The sequence below is a fragment of the Ursus maritimus genome, unplaced genomic scaffold, assembly GCF_017311325.1.
Source record: "Ursus maritimus isolate PB19 unplaced genomic scaffold, ASM1731132v1 scaffold_12, whole genome shotgun sequence".
NCBI classification, from domain to species: Eukaryota; Metazoa; Chordata; class Mammalia; order Carnivora; family Ursidae; genus Ursus; species Ursus maritimus.
In genome coordinates, this window is record NW_024423564.1 from 69,558,782 (window position 1) to 69,575,230 (window position 16,449).

Here is a 16,449-nt window from a genome sequence, read left to right on the forward strand (position 1 = left end):
CAGGCTCCCTGCTCAGCGGGGAGCCTGCTTCTCCCTCTCCTCCCCATTTGTGCTCTTTGTCACTATCTCTGTCTCTTTCTCTCTCTCTCAAATAAATAAATAAAATCTTCAAAAAAAATATGCATTAAAGGCTCTTCCATGTCTTTTCATAACTTGATAGTTTATTTCTTTTTAGCTCTTAATAATATTCCATTGTCTGGATCTACCGCAGTTTCTTTATCCATTCAACTACTAAAGGACATCTTCGTTGCTTCCAAGTTCTGGCAATCACGAATATAGCTGCTGTAAACATCTGTATGCAGGGTTTTTTTGTGAACATAAGCTTTCAGCTCCTTTGGGTAAATACCCAGGAATGTGACTGGATCACAGAACAAGAGTATCTTTAGAATTATAAGAAACTGCCACACTGTCTTCCAGAGTCACTGTACCATGTTGCATTCCCGTCAGCAATGAACGAGAGCTCCTGTGGCCTACATCCTCGCCAGCACTTGTCGTTGTCAGTGTCCCGGATTTTGGCCATTCTAATAGATATGTGCCGGTATCTCAGTGTTGTTGTTGTTTTGTTGGTGGGTGTTTGTTTGTATGAAGGAGGCTCCGTGCCCAACATGGGGCTTGAACTCATGACCCTGACACCAAGAGTCGCATGATCTCTACTGACTGAGCCACCCAGGTGGCCCAAGCTACAGAACTTTTAACAACAGGTCGAGGGGTGCCTGGGTCGCTCAGTCAGTTGAGTGCTCAACTCTTGATCTCGGCTCAGGTCTTGATCCCAGGGTCATGAGTTCAGGCCCCGCACTGGGCTCCATGGTAGGCGGGGAGCCTATGTAATAAAAAATACATTTAAAAACAGGTTAATAACTAGACCAATCTTGTACTTAAAGTCTTTCAGGTTAAGCATCTGACCCAAGTCCTAGCAATGTGACCAAGACATGACCATTCACAGCTCTAAGCTGCTCAAAACAAAGCAGTCTGCATCCTGCCACAGTACGTCTTGGGATTAATGACATCATAAAATTTTCCATCCAGAAGGGACTCTACGCTCCAACATGGCATTTCATACAGACATTTCTTTTAGAATGCAACATACAAGAGCTGCTTTCTTTCTTTCTCGTGTTATGGGCTGCTAGCAGAAGGGTCTATGCATCTCACATCCAGCTGCATAGAACAGCACGTGGACCATAACAGGAATATACTACTTATTAAATGAATAACTTAATAATGAAAATCTCTAGCCCCCCCACCACCACTATGAAGGAATGCCAATACATAACCTTGGTAAGTCATAAAAAGTATAAAAATTAAGGAAACATAGTGCTAAAGACATTTATTTTTCAAACATGTAGATGCCTCACGTGGAAGACACACAAGCTCTTACTGAGCCTCTTTGAAGCCTCAGCGTCTACGTCTGTAAGACAGGGTAGTAATGATCAATCTAAACTATGAGGATCAAATGAAATTAGGGCTGTGAAGTTCTCATTACACTGCAGACACTCACTAAGTCACTCACTACCCCCATTATTAGCGGCAGCACCAGTATTAACCAGAGCCTAACTCTCCCTCCCCAGCAGTGATCTCTCTGCCGTAGGGAGCTCCCTCCGGCCGACTCTATATGGAGTCAAGGTCCTTTCTCCGCCTTGGTAAGCCATCAAGAGTTAGACATTATTACCCTGCTCTCAGATGTGACAGCACAGAAAACAATATGCTACAGTAAGACGGTCTGAAACAACCTATTCAAAGTCAAGTATCTGAAAGGCTTAGAAGTCGGAATAACAAAAAGATGCAAATAGTGCTTAGTCAGCTGATAATTCACTCAAAGGAAAGCAGACAGCTGTCCTTAAACCACTGAAGCAGGCCGACAGCACTCCCGAGCAGACAGCGCCACGTCACAAGCTCATAAGTGCCTGTCATCTGGAGCACTGTCTTTCTTTCCCTTCCCCTTACTTCCCTTCCTTTTTCTTTCTCCACCGCCCTCCTGATGCTGTTTCTTCTTGAGTCCCTCTCCTCTCTTCTTACCAATCAGAATACAGAATTCAATCCTATCCTTAGTCTTTGTACTTATTGTACTTTTCAATAACACAATGCATATAGGTTTTAAAGACAGATCAGGGGGCGCCTGGGCGGCTCACTCAGTTAAGCATCCGACTCTTGATACCGGCCAAGGTCATGATCTCATGACCTCAGGATTGTGAGATGGAGCCCCGTGGAGGGCTCTGCGCTCAGCCCACAGTCTGCTCAAAATTCTCTCAATCTCCCACTTGCTTGCATGCGCGCGCACACGCTCTCTCTCCCTCTAAAATAAATAAATAAAATACTTTAAATTTTTTTTAAAAATAGGGACACCTGAGTGCCTCAGTTGGTTAAACATCTGCCTTCAGCTCAGGTCGTGATCCCAGGGTCCTGGGATCGAGCCCCACATCAGGATCCCTGCTCAGCAGAGAGCCTGCTTCTCCCTCTCCCCCTGCCTCTGTCCCCTGCTTGTGCTCTCTCTCGCAGATAATCTTTTAAAAAAAATTTTAAAAATAAAGACAAATCAGGATTCAATTCCAATCGAGGGGTGCCTGGGTGGCGCAGTCATTAAGCGTCTGCCTTCGGCTCAGGGCATGATCCCGGTGTTCTGGGATTGAGCCCCGCATCAGGCTCCTCCGCTGGAAGCCTGCCTCTTCTCCCGCTCCCCCTGCTTGTATTCCCTCTCTCGCTGGCTGTCTCTCTGTCAAATAAATAAATAAAATCTTAAAAAAAAAAAAAAAAAGGATTCAATTCCAGCTCTAATAATTAGCTGTGTAATTTAGGTAAATTAATTAAATACTTCTGTTTGCTCAGCTGGAAAACAGGGATAATAGCATCTCCACGTGGTTAGAGTGAGAAGCAAAAATTTTTTTTAAGATTATTTATTTATTTATTTGAGGTGGAGGGGGAGCAGAGCAGGGGGGAGGAGCAGAGGGAGAAGCAGACTCGCTGCTGAGTAGGGAACTCGATGCGGGGCTCGATCCCAGGACCCTGAGATCATGACCTGAGCTGAAGGTAGCCGCTTAACCAACTGAGCCCCCCAGGTGCCCCAAGAGTGAGAAGTAAATTAACTTAAATTTGTAAGCTGTCTAGCCTAAAACCTGATATATAATAGGTCTTCCATAAAGTTAATGTCCTTCTCAACTTCTCTGGGAAGATATTATCTAATTCTTGGTTATGTTGTCTACAGGTCAGTAGCTCTCAACAGAAAAGAAGACCTCCATTCCTTGAATCCATTCCTATCTATTTTATGGATACAGATGAATCCATCCATTATGGGTATAGACAGTGCCTTTCACTATAGAATTTTGTCCTGCCCTGACACAAACACTTTATTCTGGGTAGTCTCCTTGATTTTAAAAATAAGTTGGAACAGAGAAATTTAAATTAATTCTGGAAACCCAAAGTAATTAGTTAAAATTATAAGCTAAGTATTTAAGAGGCACTTAAACATTAAACATAAAATAAGAAATTAAAGATATAACACTACATTTCAAAAAATTGGCTTGAAGCGGCTTCAGGAGTTTGGGTCAGGTAAGAAATAAACCAAGTACTGCATAGGAACGGTTCCCATATTAAGGTCTCAGTACACCAGCAGACCAATTGCCAGCTGCCTCTTCCAACTCATTCAAACTCGTTTGAACCTCACACCTAGAGACTGACTCTACTCGTGAGGAAATTCTGCACTGGTATCCAGTTGGTGTTTGTAAAAAGAAAACTATCTTAGAGAAATCACATTCACTAGGAATCAGGACCTCCTGCACCAAGCTCAGACAGCCATCAGCCAAAAGAACCAAAAGGACAAGTACTTATGGCCACTGTGTGGTACTTCAAGCTACATCCCAGAAGAGGACGTGCGGACGTCAGTGCGTCCAAAGTGAGCCCTTCAACCGCAAGCCTAAACCCACAACACAGGCCACACTGGATGGGTCAAAACCAAGTCAGAGGGGAGCAAAAGGCTAGGTGGGAAGCGCTGTGTAGCACAGAGGCCACAGGCACAAGCCAAAGAAAGGGACTGGGGGGGCATTATTCTATTCAGGTACAAGGTCAGTGCCAGCGAGGGCAAAACAATTAGGCAGGCAAAGTAAAGCAAAGACGATATTAAACTGAAAACTGAAAACTCAACGAAAAGGTAGAGGTGAGTGTTTTATGGGCAGGAGAAAACCAACTTCAATCCCCAGCCCTGAGGCAGTGAATACAAAGGCGAGTGGCAAGACAGCACAGTAATTGAAAAGAACAGCACTCGAAAACTGGACGTACTGGTAGAGTCTGGGGTTTCATTGCAGAATAGCATGTGTTCACTGCGATCATAGAAGGGTATGCCATGGCATGCGGTTTTTGAAAAACATCAAAGTTCTCAACCTACAGCAACAAAAATGGCAGGCAACGTCTGCGCCTCTCCGTCCCGGGAGTGCGCGGCCTCCTCTCCCTGCCCGTCTCTGAAGCATGTGAGAGCACTGCAGCCCCTGAACACCCAGTTACCGCTCTGTGCCGGGCTTTTCCTGGGGGCAGGCTGGAGCGACCATACTTACTGGAGTCCTCCCACTGGAGTAAATGCAGCTTCCACGCAGAATAATACAAAAATCCCAGTACCAGAAAAAGGCAGAGGGCTAGCAGCAGATTGCGCACAAATACCAAGAGTCCCATCTTCACATGATTTACGATTTCCTACATGACCTAAAAAATAAAAAATAAAAAATAAACCAATGGAGGTCTTAGAGGATAAAGCAATCACTGTGTTGATATACGCTACCTTAAAATAAGTGCTTACAGCAGAATTTCCAAATGAAGAGCCACCTAGAGTTACCACTGAGGTCCTGACGTGGCATCCTCCAACCGGCTAGTCCTGGTCTCAAGAAACAGCTTCACCAGTCCCTCAGTATCCAAGCCAGAAATCAGCAATCATCCCTGCGTCGCTCCTCTCCCTCATTCCCAGCAGCCAATCAATGACCAAATTCTGGCAATTCCAACATGCCAGAGAAACCCCCAGTGACACCCCCTGCCCCCCCCATCACTACTCTAGTCCACGCCGCCACTGTGCTCCCAGAGACAAGCTCCCCACCTCCAAACTGCACTCTCCCAAATCCATTTTCCTCACAGAAGTAGGACCGATCCATGGAGCGCCTGGGTGGCTCAGTCGGTTAAGCGTCTGCCTTCGGCTCAGGTCACGATCCCAGCGTCCTGGGATCCAGCCCCGCATCAGGCTCCCTGCTCAGCGGGAGGCCTTCTTCTCCCTCTCCCACTCCCCCTGCTTGTGTTCCCTCTCTCGCTGTCTCTCTCTCTCTGTCCAATAAATAAATAAAATCTTAAAAAAAAAGAAAGAAAGAAAGAAAGAAAGAAAGAGGACTGATCCATTAATAACACAAAATCTGACATTACTCTCCTACTTAAACCCCTTTGTGTCAGAGTTCCACTGAGGCTGACGCAGAGTACCACAGACTCAGCGGCTGAAAACAACATGACTTTATTATCTCAGAGTTCTGGAGGCCCAAAGTCCAGGTACAGTGTGGCTCTGCAGGGTCCTCTGAGTGGGGTCTCCCAAGGGCCAAAACCAAGGGGCAGCAGGGCTGTGCTCCACTCTCAGACTCTGAAAATGAAGCCGCCTCCAAGCTCACTCAGTCCAGCTACTGGCCGAATGCAATTCCCTGCAGCTGCAGGGCCCAGGTCCCCATCTCCCCGCTGGTTCTCACACAGTCTCTGCTCCTGTACTCCCTCGCATATTTTCCACTGGGCCCCCTACAGCCACAGTAGGTGAGGTCCCTCTCACTCCGAATCTCTCCAACTTCCCCTTCTACCACATCTTGCTTCTGCGTCCAGCCAGAGAAACTTCTTTGCTTCTCAGGCTCATGTGATTAGGTTGGGCCCACTTGAAGAATCCAGAATAATCTCCCTGTTTTAAGGTCTGTAGTCTTAATCGCATCTGCAAAGTCCCTTCAGCCACATAAGGGAACTTATTTACGGATTCCAGGGATTCAGGAGTGGACATCTTTGGGGTGCCATTCTGCTTCACACACCTTTCATTAAATTCTCAATTCCTTTAAAATAAAGTAACTGCTCCTTAGAGTCTAGCAGCTTCTGACTGCGCCCCTAGTTTACTCTCCAAACCATCTCTTGCACCACCTAACCTTGTCTGTGTCCTGTGCATTTCTTCCTCCAACTCACTGAATGTAGCCTTGTTGTTTCTCTCCTCTAGGCCTGCCTGGGACATTCTCCACCACACTGCTGTTTGGCCTGTGGCACATTCCCTGATGCTCACCTGAAATGGAACATTGGCGGGGAAGACTTCCCAGGATCACCCCCTACCTCACTCAGATATCTTAGCCAGGAAATAACATATGAGAAAGAAATTACATATAAATATTATAAACAAAGTAATAAAAAGTTATCATTTGCAGATTTAATTGTCCACCCAGAAAAGCCAAGAGAATCAACTAAAAAACCATTAGAACTAATAAGTAGGTGATTATAAGATTTGCAAAAAATCAACAGCCTCTTTTTTTTAAGTTTTATTTATTTAAGTAATCTACACCCCACATGGGGCTTGAATTCATGACCCCAAGATTAAGAGTCACATGTTCTTCCAACTGAGCCAGTCAGGTGCCCCACAAAAATCAACAGCTTCTTGGAGGTTCCTCAAGAAGTTAAAAATAGAGCTACTCTACGACCCAGCAACTGCACTACTAGGTTTTTACCCCAAAGATACAAATGTAGTGATCCGAAGGGACACCTGCACCCCAATGTTCACAGCAGCAATGTGCACAACAGCCAAACTGTGGAAAGAGCCCAGATGTCTATCAACAGATGAATGAATAAAGAAGATGTGATTCATATATACAATGGAATATTACTCAGCAGTCAAAAAAAAAAAGAAATGAAATCTTGCCATTTGCAACCACGTGGATGGATCTGGAGGGTATTATGCTGAGCAAAATAAGTCAGTCAGAGAAAGACAATTATCATATGGTTTCACTCATATGACGAATATAAGAAATAGCACAGAGGATCATAGGGGAAGGGTGGGGAAACTGAATGGGAAGAAATCAGAGAGACTGTTAGCTATAAGAAACAAAGTGAGAGTTGCTGGAGCGGAGGGGGGTGGGGGGATGGGGTGACTGACTGACAGGCATTAACGGGGGCACAGGATATGATGAGCCCTGGGTGCTATATGCAACTGATGAATTACTCAACTCTACATCTGAAACTAATAATGTACTGTATGTTGGCTAATTGAATTTAAATTTTTAAAAAATCAACAGCTTCTTAAAAACTATACCAGCAATACTGATGAGACGATGTAAGGGGAAGAATTCCATTCATGATGGCAACAAAATCTATGAATACCTAAAAATAAACAGGAGGAAATGGGCAAGATTTTCACCAACAGACATAAGAGATCTGAATAAATGAAGACACATACTAGGCTCCTATGTGAGAAATTTCAATATTGGAAATATGTCTGTTCTCTATAAATTCAGTCTGACTCCAGTCAGAACCCATGTTTTGTTTTGTTTTTTTAACTTAAATCTATAGTTAATCTGAAGACTTAATGCCCAAGAAGAGCCCCCAAATTTTTTTAAATAAAAAATAATGAGGGGCGCCTGGGTGGCACAGCGGTTAAGCATCTGCCTTCGGCTCAGGGCGTGATCCCGGCGTTATGGGATCGAGCCCCACATCAGGCTCCTCCGCTGTGAGCCTGCTTCTTCCTCTCCCACTCCCCCTGCTTGTGTTCCCGCTCTCGCTGGCTGTCTCTATCTCTGCCAAATAAATAAAATCTTTAAAAAAAAAAAATAATGAGATGAGGATTTGCCTTACCAGATATCAAAACTGACTCAAAGCTGTAATTCTTTTTTTTTTTTTAAGACTTTATTGATTTATTCGACAGAGATAGAGACAGCCAGCGAGAGAGGGAACACAAGCAGGGGGAGTGGGAGAAGAAGAAGCAGGCTCCTAGCGGAGGAGCCTGATGTGGGGCTCGATCCCACAACGCCGGGATCACGCCCTGAGCCAAAGGCAGACGCTTAACCGCTGTGCCACCCAGGCGCCCCCAAAGCTGTAATTCTTTAGATGGGTACTGGCACAGGAAAAGAGAAATAGGTCAGCAGAACAGAGTAAGAATCTACAAATGAGCTCTCAGAAGAGAGAGATACATACACATATACAAATGAATTTACTTTATCTATCTACACATGAATTTACTCTATGATAAGCATATAAATTTCATAAAGAAAAAAAAATCATGGTAGGATACACAGCTAACCGCTGATGTGGTTATCTCCAGGAAACAGGATGAAACAATGGGAAGTACTTTTCCCTTCACATACTTCTAAGTTAAATTTATTTGTTGTAAGTCACAAGTATTACCTCTATAATTTTTTTAAGAGTTATTTATTTGAGAGAGAGAGAGAACACGAACCAGAGGGGCAGAGGCAGAGGGAGAGAGAATCTTAAGCAGACTCCACACTCAGCGCAGAGCCCGACCTGATCTCACAACCCTGAGATCGTGACCTGAGCGGAAACCAAGAGTTGTTTGCTTAACCGACTGAGCCACCCAGGTGTCCAGCACCTAATTTTTTAATATTAAAAAAAATCAAATAACGCATTTTAGAAATGTAAACTGGCGGACTCTTTCAGGAGCAACTGGGCAATAGCTACTGAAATTTACAACACTCACGCACCTCGACCCCGCATTCCTCGTTGGGTGACTTTTCCTACAGCAACATTCCAACAGATGCTTTACAAGATATGCACCTGAACATGCACTGGCAACACTCATTACAAGAACACAATACTAGAAAAAAATTCAAATGCCCATCAACAGGGAACCAAACAAATGAATTACGGTACGTCTACACAGTGACATCTAGGTCAGTGGGGGTGGGGGCAGGAAACAGATGGCACACACAAAGGAATTAACCAAAGGAAGTTAATCATGGGTTTTTTTATAGCTATGTGATTAGAGTTAAAGGAACCGACCAGGGGTGGTGAAGCGTCCAGGGACTCTCAGCAGTACGGAGCTACTCCTGCCTTCAAGGTGAAAGAGGAAGAGGCAGAAGGGTGTCCTGGGGAAAGAGAGGCCAGCCACCAGGAGCAGTGCTTGACGGAGGGCTCAGCGGCTCCTGGAGCCCCAGCAAGGGGCAGAGAGCGATAAATGCTCTGACTTCTCTCATCACTCGCCCTCTGATCCCTGTCAGTGTCTTTTATCAGCTGATTCCAACTGGAAGCCAGAGCGCAGGGAAGCCCAGACGATGCCCTTCTCAGAGGTCAGTCACCAGCACAGAGGATACAAGGTGGATCAACGAGGGCAGGAGAATAACAAGTACTGAGTATGATGCACCAGCTAGACAGAATGCCGCACAGCTGTTCGTCCTGACATGGGAAAAACGTCTGCTCCATGCGGCTAAACGAAAAACATCGAGCTGTAGAATAGTAATGTACGTGTATGTGTGGCCACGTACGGGTGGTGACAGACAAGGGGGACAGTAATACTGAAAATTAAGGTTACATATTTAGTACATACTTAATATGCACCAAACTGTAGACAATGTCTGTCTCCGAAAAGTGGAGGGGTGTGTGTCTCACTATCTACTTATTAGTATATTTATTTTTAATTTTTATATTTATGCACATAACAAACATACAAAGTTTTCAAATGGAAATAGAAATTAGAGACTTGCAATTCCAGCAACACAAAGGACCACGTCTCCCATCCGGTGCTCCCAGTGAAAACAAACTGACGGTATAGGTAGCCTGCCTACACAAGGCTGGTAGCTGTTGGAAAGCCTTCCCTTTCAGAAGGCAGCTGGTCCCAGCCCCTCCCTCGTCTTCCTGTCCTGAATGCAGATACCACACGGTGACTACAGCCTAAAGCTCCAGCAGACACATGACCATCGGTCGGTCAACAGAGTCCCCCGTCCATTCAGCAGACGCCCCAGGGAGAAGGCTGAACTAATCACCTACTTTACTTCCAGCTTTTCCATTCAAATAAAGAGGTAGAACAAACACCCAAAGAGGAACCTGATTTCCAAAAGTGGGCGACATACAAAGAAGCAAGTAAGAGCTGCAACTAAGTCAAAACCTTCGAGCCAAGGAAAAGAACAACTCAAGGTTCTGAAAGAGATGACATCTCAAACTCACTGCTAGAACAAAAGCTTGAGGCTGCGGGGGAACCGGTCTTCTCACACACTGCTTGGTGGTGGGAAAGACTGCGCCATGCCTAACGAAATTACACATGCTTTTGCCCTTTACCCCAATAATTTCACTCTTAAGAAACTATACCAAGGGCGCCTGGGTGGCTCAGTCGGTTGCGTGTCCTACTCTTGATGTTGGCTCAGGTCATGATCTCAGGGTCATGGGATCGAGCCCCACACTGGGCTCTGCATTCAACGCAGAGTCTGCTTGAGATTCTCACTCTCCCTCTCTCTGCCCCTCCCCCAGCTCACACGCGCTCTTGCTCTTTCTCCTCCTCTCTAAAATAAATAAATATTTTTTAAAAAAAGAAACTACCCCAAAGATACACTAACAAAATTCAAAATGACTTATGCACATGGCTATTCACTGCAGCACTATTTGTAATGTAAGAGAGTAAGTCCTTCAATAGGGATTGAATAACCTATGGTATACCCACAGAACAGAGGATTATGCAGCCATGAAAAGGCATGAGCCCTCTCCCCGTCTTCCTTTCTGAATAATTTAATCTAAAAGCCATTAAGCCTTTGGCATCAATCAAGGCAGGTGTGCACACCTGGAGTGAAGAGAGGTGTATGGGCATTCGGGTCATCGTCAGGGGGTCTGCGGGTGTGGGAACAGGAAATACTGGAATTAACCAAATAAGTAAATATATTGATGCTAACAGGAGCCAGATTTCTCAATGATGGAAACGGGAGTTGCAAATAGATAAAGGGAAAGATCAGAATAAATTTTGGGGGCTGCACTCAAGTTGAAGGGATTGGTATAAACGGATGGTGTTTGGTAAATAAAGATACAAAAATATAAGTGAAGATAGTGTGTGTGCCTTTGTGTGATACACGCATATATCCCCCAGCTCCGGTCACTTTCACGAAAAGGCCTGGCAGCAGTCATGCCCCCAATTACAAAGAGCACATCTCACCCCTGGAGCTTGGTTTTTAAATACCGGTCTTCCCTAATGGGAACCAGGGATCCCTGGAAGGATGGCTGATTGCATGGCTGGGGCAAAGAAGGCACAAACAAGCCAAGGCTGGAATCTTCCACGGTGCCTGGAAGCAGGAAAAGGCTCAAAGGGGGAGGCCGCGTCAGAAGGAAAAAGAAGCCCACTGGAGGGGCTCCTAATGGTCAGCTCTGGAGCAATTCAGACCAATAATAACAGATTACAACCCATTAAATAAGAACCTAATAAATGAGGAGAGGAGAAAGCTCTCTCTTAGAGCAGAATGCCAACTAATGTATACAGAAGGAATAATGTAATTAGAAAGTCACCATTTGGTGACCATTTCAGTAATAACTCAGCTAAGAAACATCAAAAGATGCTAAAATTAAGGGGGAGAATTTTGAGACATGGGGTATTATACAGTCTTCAAGTATCTGCCCACAAGATGCTTCTTAATTACAGAGGGGAGAAGAGTAGCTTTACAATGGAGAGATCTGATAGACCCCACCATAAACTAGCTGAAGGCTATACAGGAGTTTGCTGTAATATTTTTGCAACTTTTTTGTAATTATTTCAAATTATTTCAAAAGGAAAAAAAATAAACCAAATGCTCAAAAAAGTGTTTGAATAAACATCCAAATGAGAGATTTGGCAGCCACTTAAGATGTAATTTATGAAAAGAAAAAGATGTAATTTATGAAAACATTTTAATGACATGGGGAAATGCTTATGATATACTATTAAATGAAAAAAGAGACAAGTATCATGCACCCAACCATTAAAAAAAAAAGGAAGAAAAGAGAGAGACTAGAATAAGACACAAAACACTAACACTAGATTACCACTTAGGATTGTCTGGGCGGTAGAGCTCACTTGGCCTCCCTGCACAGCCACAGAAAAGCACGCAGGTAAAGAACCGCAGCCAGCTCGCTTCAGCCGTCAAGGGAATGCCGCGCTCTGGACTCATCCCCTTCCCGTGTATTCGTCTTGGAGAAGGAGGTGTCTCTCTCCTGTCCAAAGCTGATGCAACAAACACTAAGTGCTAGGAGTCAGGCAAAGCACAGGGGACACCAAGACAATCAAATTCATACTCTGCCCTAGAGGGTCACTAAGTTTGCCACTGACCTCTTAACTGTCAACCCCACTGGACATTATTATCCTCCCATGCCTTGACCTTTCTGCAGCATCTGGAACTGGGAGAGACAGCACGGCACGGTGGGACAGTCCCTTCTCTGCCTTCTCTGCCCACCAGTGCTGGCTCCTCTTTACGGCTCTGTTCAAGTCTCACCTCCCTCGGGAAGCTTTCCTTAATCATAGCCCTATACTCCGGGTCTACTCCCGTAACATCCCATGCTTACCTGCATCCCAGCATCTACACAACATTGTGCCTGCTGTTCTGTCTCTGCAAAGAATCAGTACACCATCTGAAAGCAGAATCTCTAACTTAGGTCTGTGAATCACCTGCATTTAACAGCAGAACGCCTAGTACACGGCAACACTCGAGAAGTGTGTGTTTAAAGAATAAACTAATATATTTCTAATTACATGCTCCAACACAGACACGATATAAGTTGTACACATTCCAAAACATAATGTCCTGAAGATATGATCTGTGTGCCCATACATATGCACAGCAATTCTGAACGAGGAGAGAAGCTTGGGGTGCTGGTGAGGCTGTCTTAACAGTTCCCTTCTGCAGACATCCCCAAGGCAATTTCGTTCCGCTTCTGTGATGTAATTTGCCATCATTACGCAGACCAGCCCAAACACGAGCTCCCCCACCTAGAGAACTGCTTCTGAGTTCCATGTCCACCTGCTGAACTTCCTACTCCATAGCAACATCTAGATGTTTCAGAGACGCCCCAAACTTCCTCTTCCTTCTCTGGTCCCTACCTCAAGTAAAAGGCAACGCCTTCATAGGTGCTCCTGTCAGAGACCTGGAAGTCATCCTGACACGACCCTCCTTCTCGCTCTCACCTCCACATATAATCAATCACCGAGTCCTGTGAATTTCACCTCTGAAACCCTTCTTGCATCCTTCCGTCCCTCCATCTTCACTACCACCATCCCATTTCAAGTCCCTAGACTCTTCGGCTTGGACTCCTACGACAGCCCCCCGGTTAGCCTCCCATACCCATTCTTGATCCTCTCCGACTCATTCTCCACACAGCAGCTGATGTGAATTTATCTCACTCCCAGGCTTAAACTTCACAAATGTCCCGCAATCCTTAGGGTAAGGGCCCAAATCACTTAACGGGGCCTGTAAGGTTCAGTGTGCTGTGGCCCCTGCCCGCCTCTTCCCACGTCTCTTGCCCTCCCCTCCACCCCACCCCAGTGGGTCCGCAACACTGACCATCTTTCAGTGTTTCCCAGTCCCCACACTCTCTCCCGAAGTCAGGCTGGCGCTGTCCGGGCCATCCGGCTTCACCTCGCCAACTCCCACTCAGCCTCGCATCCTCAGCTTCAAGGTGAATTCCGCAGAGAAGCCTCCCCCCCGTCCACACCTGAGGTTAGGTCTCCCTGTTATGAACTCCCACAGCAGCTGTTTATCCTTATCCCAGGACGCAGGGCACTTACAATCTTACGAGTATTTACGGTAATTTGTTTAACATTTATATTCTGGCTAACCCGGGCAGGGGCACGTCTACTTTGTTCACCGCGGTATCCCTGGCAGCTATTCAAGAACTATCTGCTCATGGACAGAATATTCAGTCAGTGACAGTACGCTCCAAAAGAGGGACAAAAGGTATATAATGCTAGGTTATTTTAATTTAGCCATAAAAAGAAAATCGTATAAAAATCTGAATTCACTGCAACAAGTCCTGTCATTTCTAAAACAGCCTATAATGTGGTTATTTTCTGAACTATACCTGGCAACAATTTTTAGTCTCAAATGTCAGAATTTTGCTGACGTTCAAATATCAGCCATACTGGATATAAACTCAAGTATGACAAAAGTACGCAGAGCAAAAACCACAAAGTATTTCCTGAGCGTGTCTCCTGTGAGTATTTCTGAGGCAAGCTAATCAGAAGTTATTATATACCGTACTATTTATTATCCAGCTTCCCAAAAAAAGTTACTGAAAAGCTCATCAATTTTTTAACAAACGTTTTTGCTGAATGCACACCTCCCAGTCAGACGTTATGCATGACTAGGCAGATTTAAGTAGTTAATTAATATGCAATGTGTTAAATTATTCTACGCAGAAGAACCGTGCATTTTCTAATTGCAAGTCAACGTGCGGGGTAAGTTAATATTGTTAATATTCATATAGCGCTTACCGTGGACCAACCATAGTTCTAAGAGTTTTGAACAATTTAACTCACTGAATCTTCTCACCAATCCTACCAGGTTATCGTTCCCATTACATACAGAAAAAACTGAGGCACAGAGAGGCTCAATCATTTGTTTAGGATCACAGAGCAGGTCAATGGCAAAGCCAGGATTCAGATCCCAATGATCTGGCTCCAGTCATCGACCTTTTTTCATCTGAGGAGGTGCTAGAGTGTATCAAAACAACAGTGAAAGGCGATCAGTACAGGATCTAAACCAAACGGCTGCCACACAGTGGAAGAAAGGAATGGGGAGGGTTGGCGCAAAACATGGTAGATGAGACCACAGGACAGAAGCAATGCGGTTACAGAACAGATAAAGATCATTAACAGAGATCACCCCAATCCCACCCACTCGCAAACGGCTCTATAAAACAAGAGCTGACCAAGAGCAGACATGAAAGGGAGAGCTCAGGGAAAAAATACTAAGACAACGCCACTTTCCCAAATAAAGTAAAATTAGCATTCAGGAAGAGTGAACAAAGAAGAACACCACCATCACGGAAACAAAAGGCTTCGCGGTAGATAACGAAGTGGTCGCTGCTGAAAAGACAGTAAGAGTCATGAAAGCAATGGCGGGGGCGCCTCACTGACTCGGGGGCGAAGTGTGCGGCTCCTGATACTGGGATCGTGGGTTTGAGTCCTACGATGGATGTAGAGCTCACTTTAAAAAAGTAAAATCTTTAAAGAGAAAGGAAGGGAGGGAGGGAGAAAGAAAATGATGGTGGATAAAAAACAAGTAAAGATAAAATGAAAGAGAATAAGGGCACGTGGGGGGCTCAGCGGGTTCAGCGTCTGCCTTCGGCTCAAGTCATGATCCTCTCCCCCCGTCCCTCTCCTCACCCCGGCTCATGCTCACATGCTCGCACGCATTCTCTCTCTCAAATAAATAAACAAAATCTTTTTAAAAAGTAAAAAAGAATAGAAAGTATAAAAGGTTACTAAAGCAAATCCAAACACAAAAACATGCAGCAATAGTGTCACAGGAGATCCAGCATGAGCATAACTGGTACCTGAAAAAGAGAAACGGGCAAACAGAACAGACAAGGACGCGTAAAGTGGACTAGGCAGACCTGGGCTGAGGGCGCATTGGCCCAAAGACACAGTGTCCTGGCTTCTCCAAACCACAACAGCCTAGGGGCAAGGATAACTTTGGGACCCCCAAATGGAAATTAAGAAGCTAGGGGGACGCTGAGGTCCGGATGACTCCCGCATGTGTCACAGGCTTCCTGCCTCTCAGCTCCACCACTGCCCTGTTGGCTGGCCCCGTCAGGATGGATCTGCGGCCATGAAGTATTTTTCTTTGCCGGTTGGCATGATACTGAGCTCTGTCAGTAAAAGGTGCTGAAGAGCCACTGCAGGAGGAAAAAGGGGTTTTGTCTCCGGGTGCCCGTGTGTCTCTCCGGGTAGACTCCGACAGCACACCTGGGCTTTCCCACGCCCAGCCATGAGCAATGAGCAGCAGCAGCCAACAAGCAGCCCTCCGCACCCCTCTTGGGCAGTTTTACAGCAGAGTGCCTCCGGTGAGACCCCTCTGTGCAAACAGCCTCCCCCCAACACCCCGGAAGGCTGACTTCCAGCCAATTCCACCATGCAGCAGCACAGTAACTCAAATGCAACCCAGTGAGGCACGGTCATGTCCACTACACCCCAAGTCTGCATCTCAGCCTGCACGAGCTATGGGGTGGACTGGGAGCTCTTCGCTGAGCCCATCTCTCAGCCCCAGACTGGTGGTTACTGCTTACACGTGCTATGTCTGTATTATTCTGGAGTTCTCTTTACTTCTTTTAGAAAAGCTTTATCAAGATATCATTCACATACCATACAATTCACCCATTCAAAGTAGACATTTCGATGGCTTTTGGCATTTTCACAGTTCTGCAAACATTACCACAATCAATTTTAGAACACTTCCATTACTCCAAAATAATATCCTGCACCCCTTTAGCTGTCACCCCCCTGCCCAACTTCCCATTCTCTGAGCC

General features: G+C 45.3%; 1 protein-coding gene across 3 annotated transcripts in view; it reads right to left on the bottom strand.

Annotated features, from left to right (window-relative positions):
• ST3GAL3 (ST3 beta-galactoside alpha-2,3-sialyltransferase 3) overlaps positions 1 to 16,449 on the bottom strand; it is a 182,812-nt gene that overhangs the window by 154,855 nt on the left and 11,508 nt on the right. For all 3 annotated transcript variants that reach the window (XM_040627405.1, XM_008699323.2, XM_008699322.2), the window contains exon 2: positions 4,539 to 4,683. In XM_040627405.1, coding sequence (XP_040483339.1) covers positions 4,539 to 4,653 — 115 coding nt within the window. In that variant the 5' untranslated portion in view covers positions 4,654 to 4,683. The remainder of the gene's footprint in view (positions 1 to 4,538; positions 4,684 to 16,449) is intronic.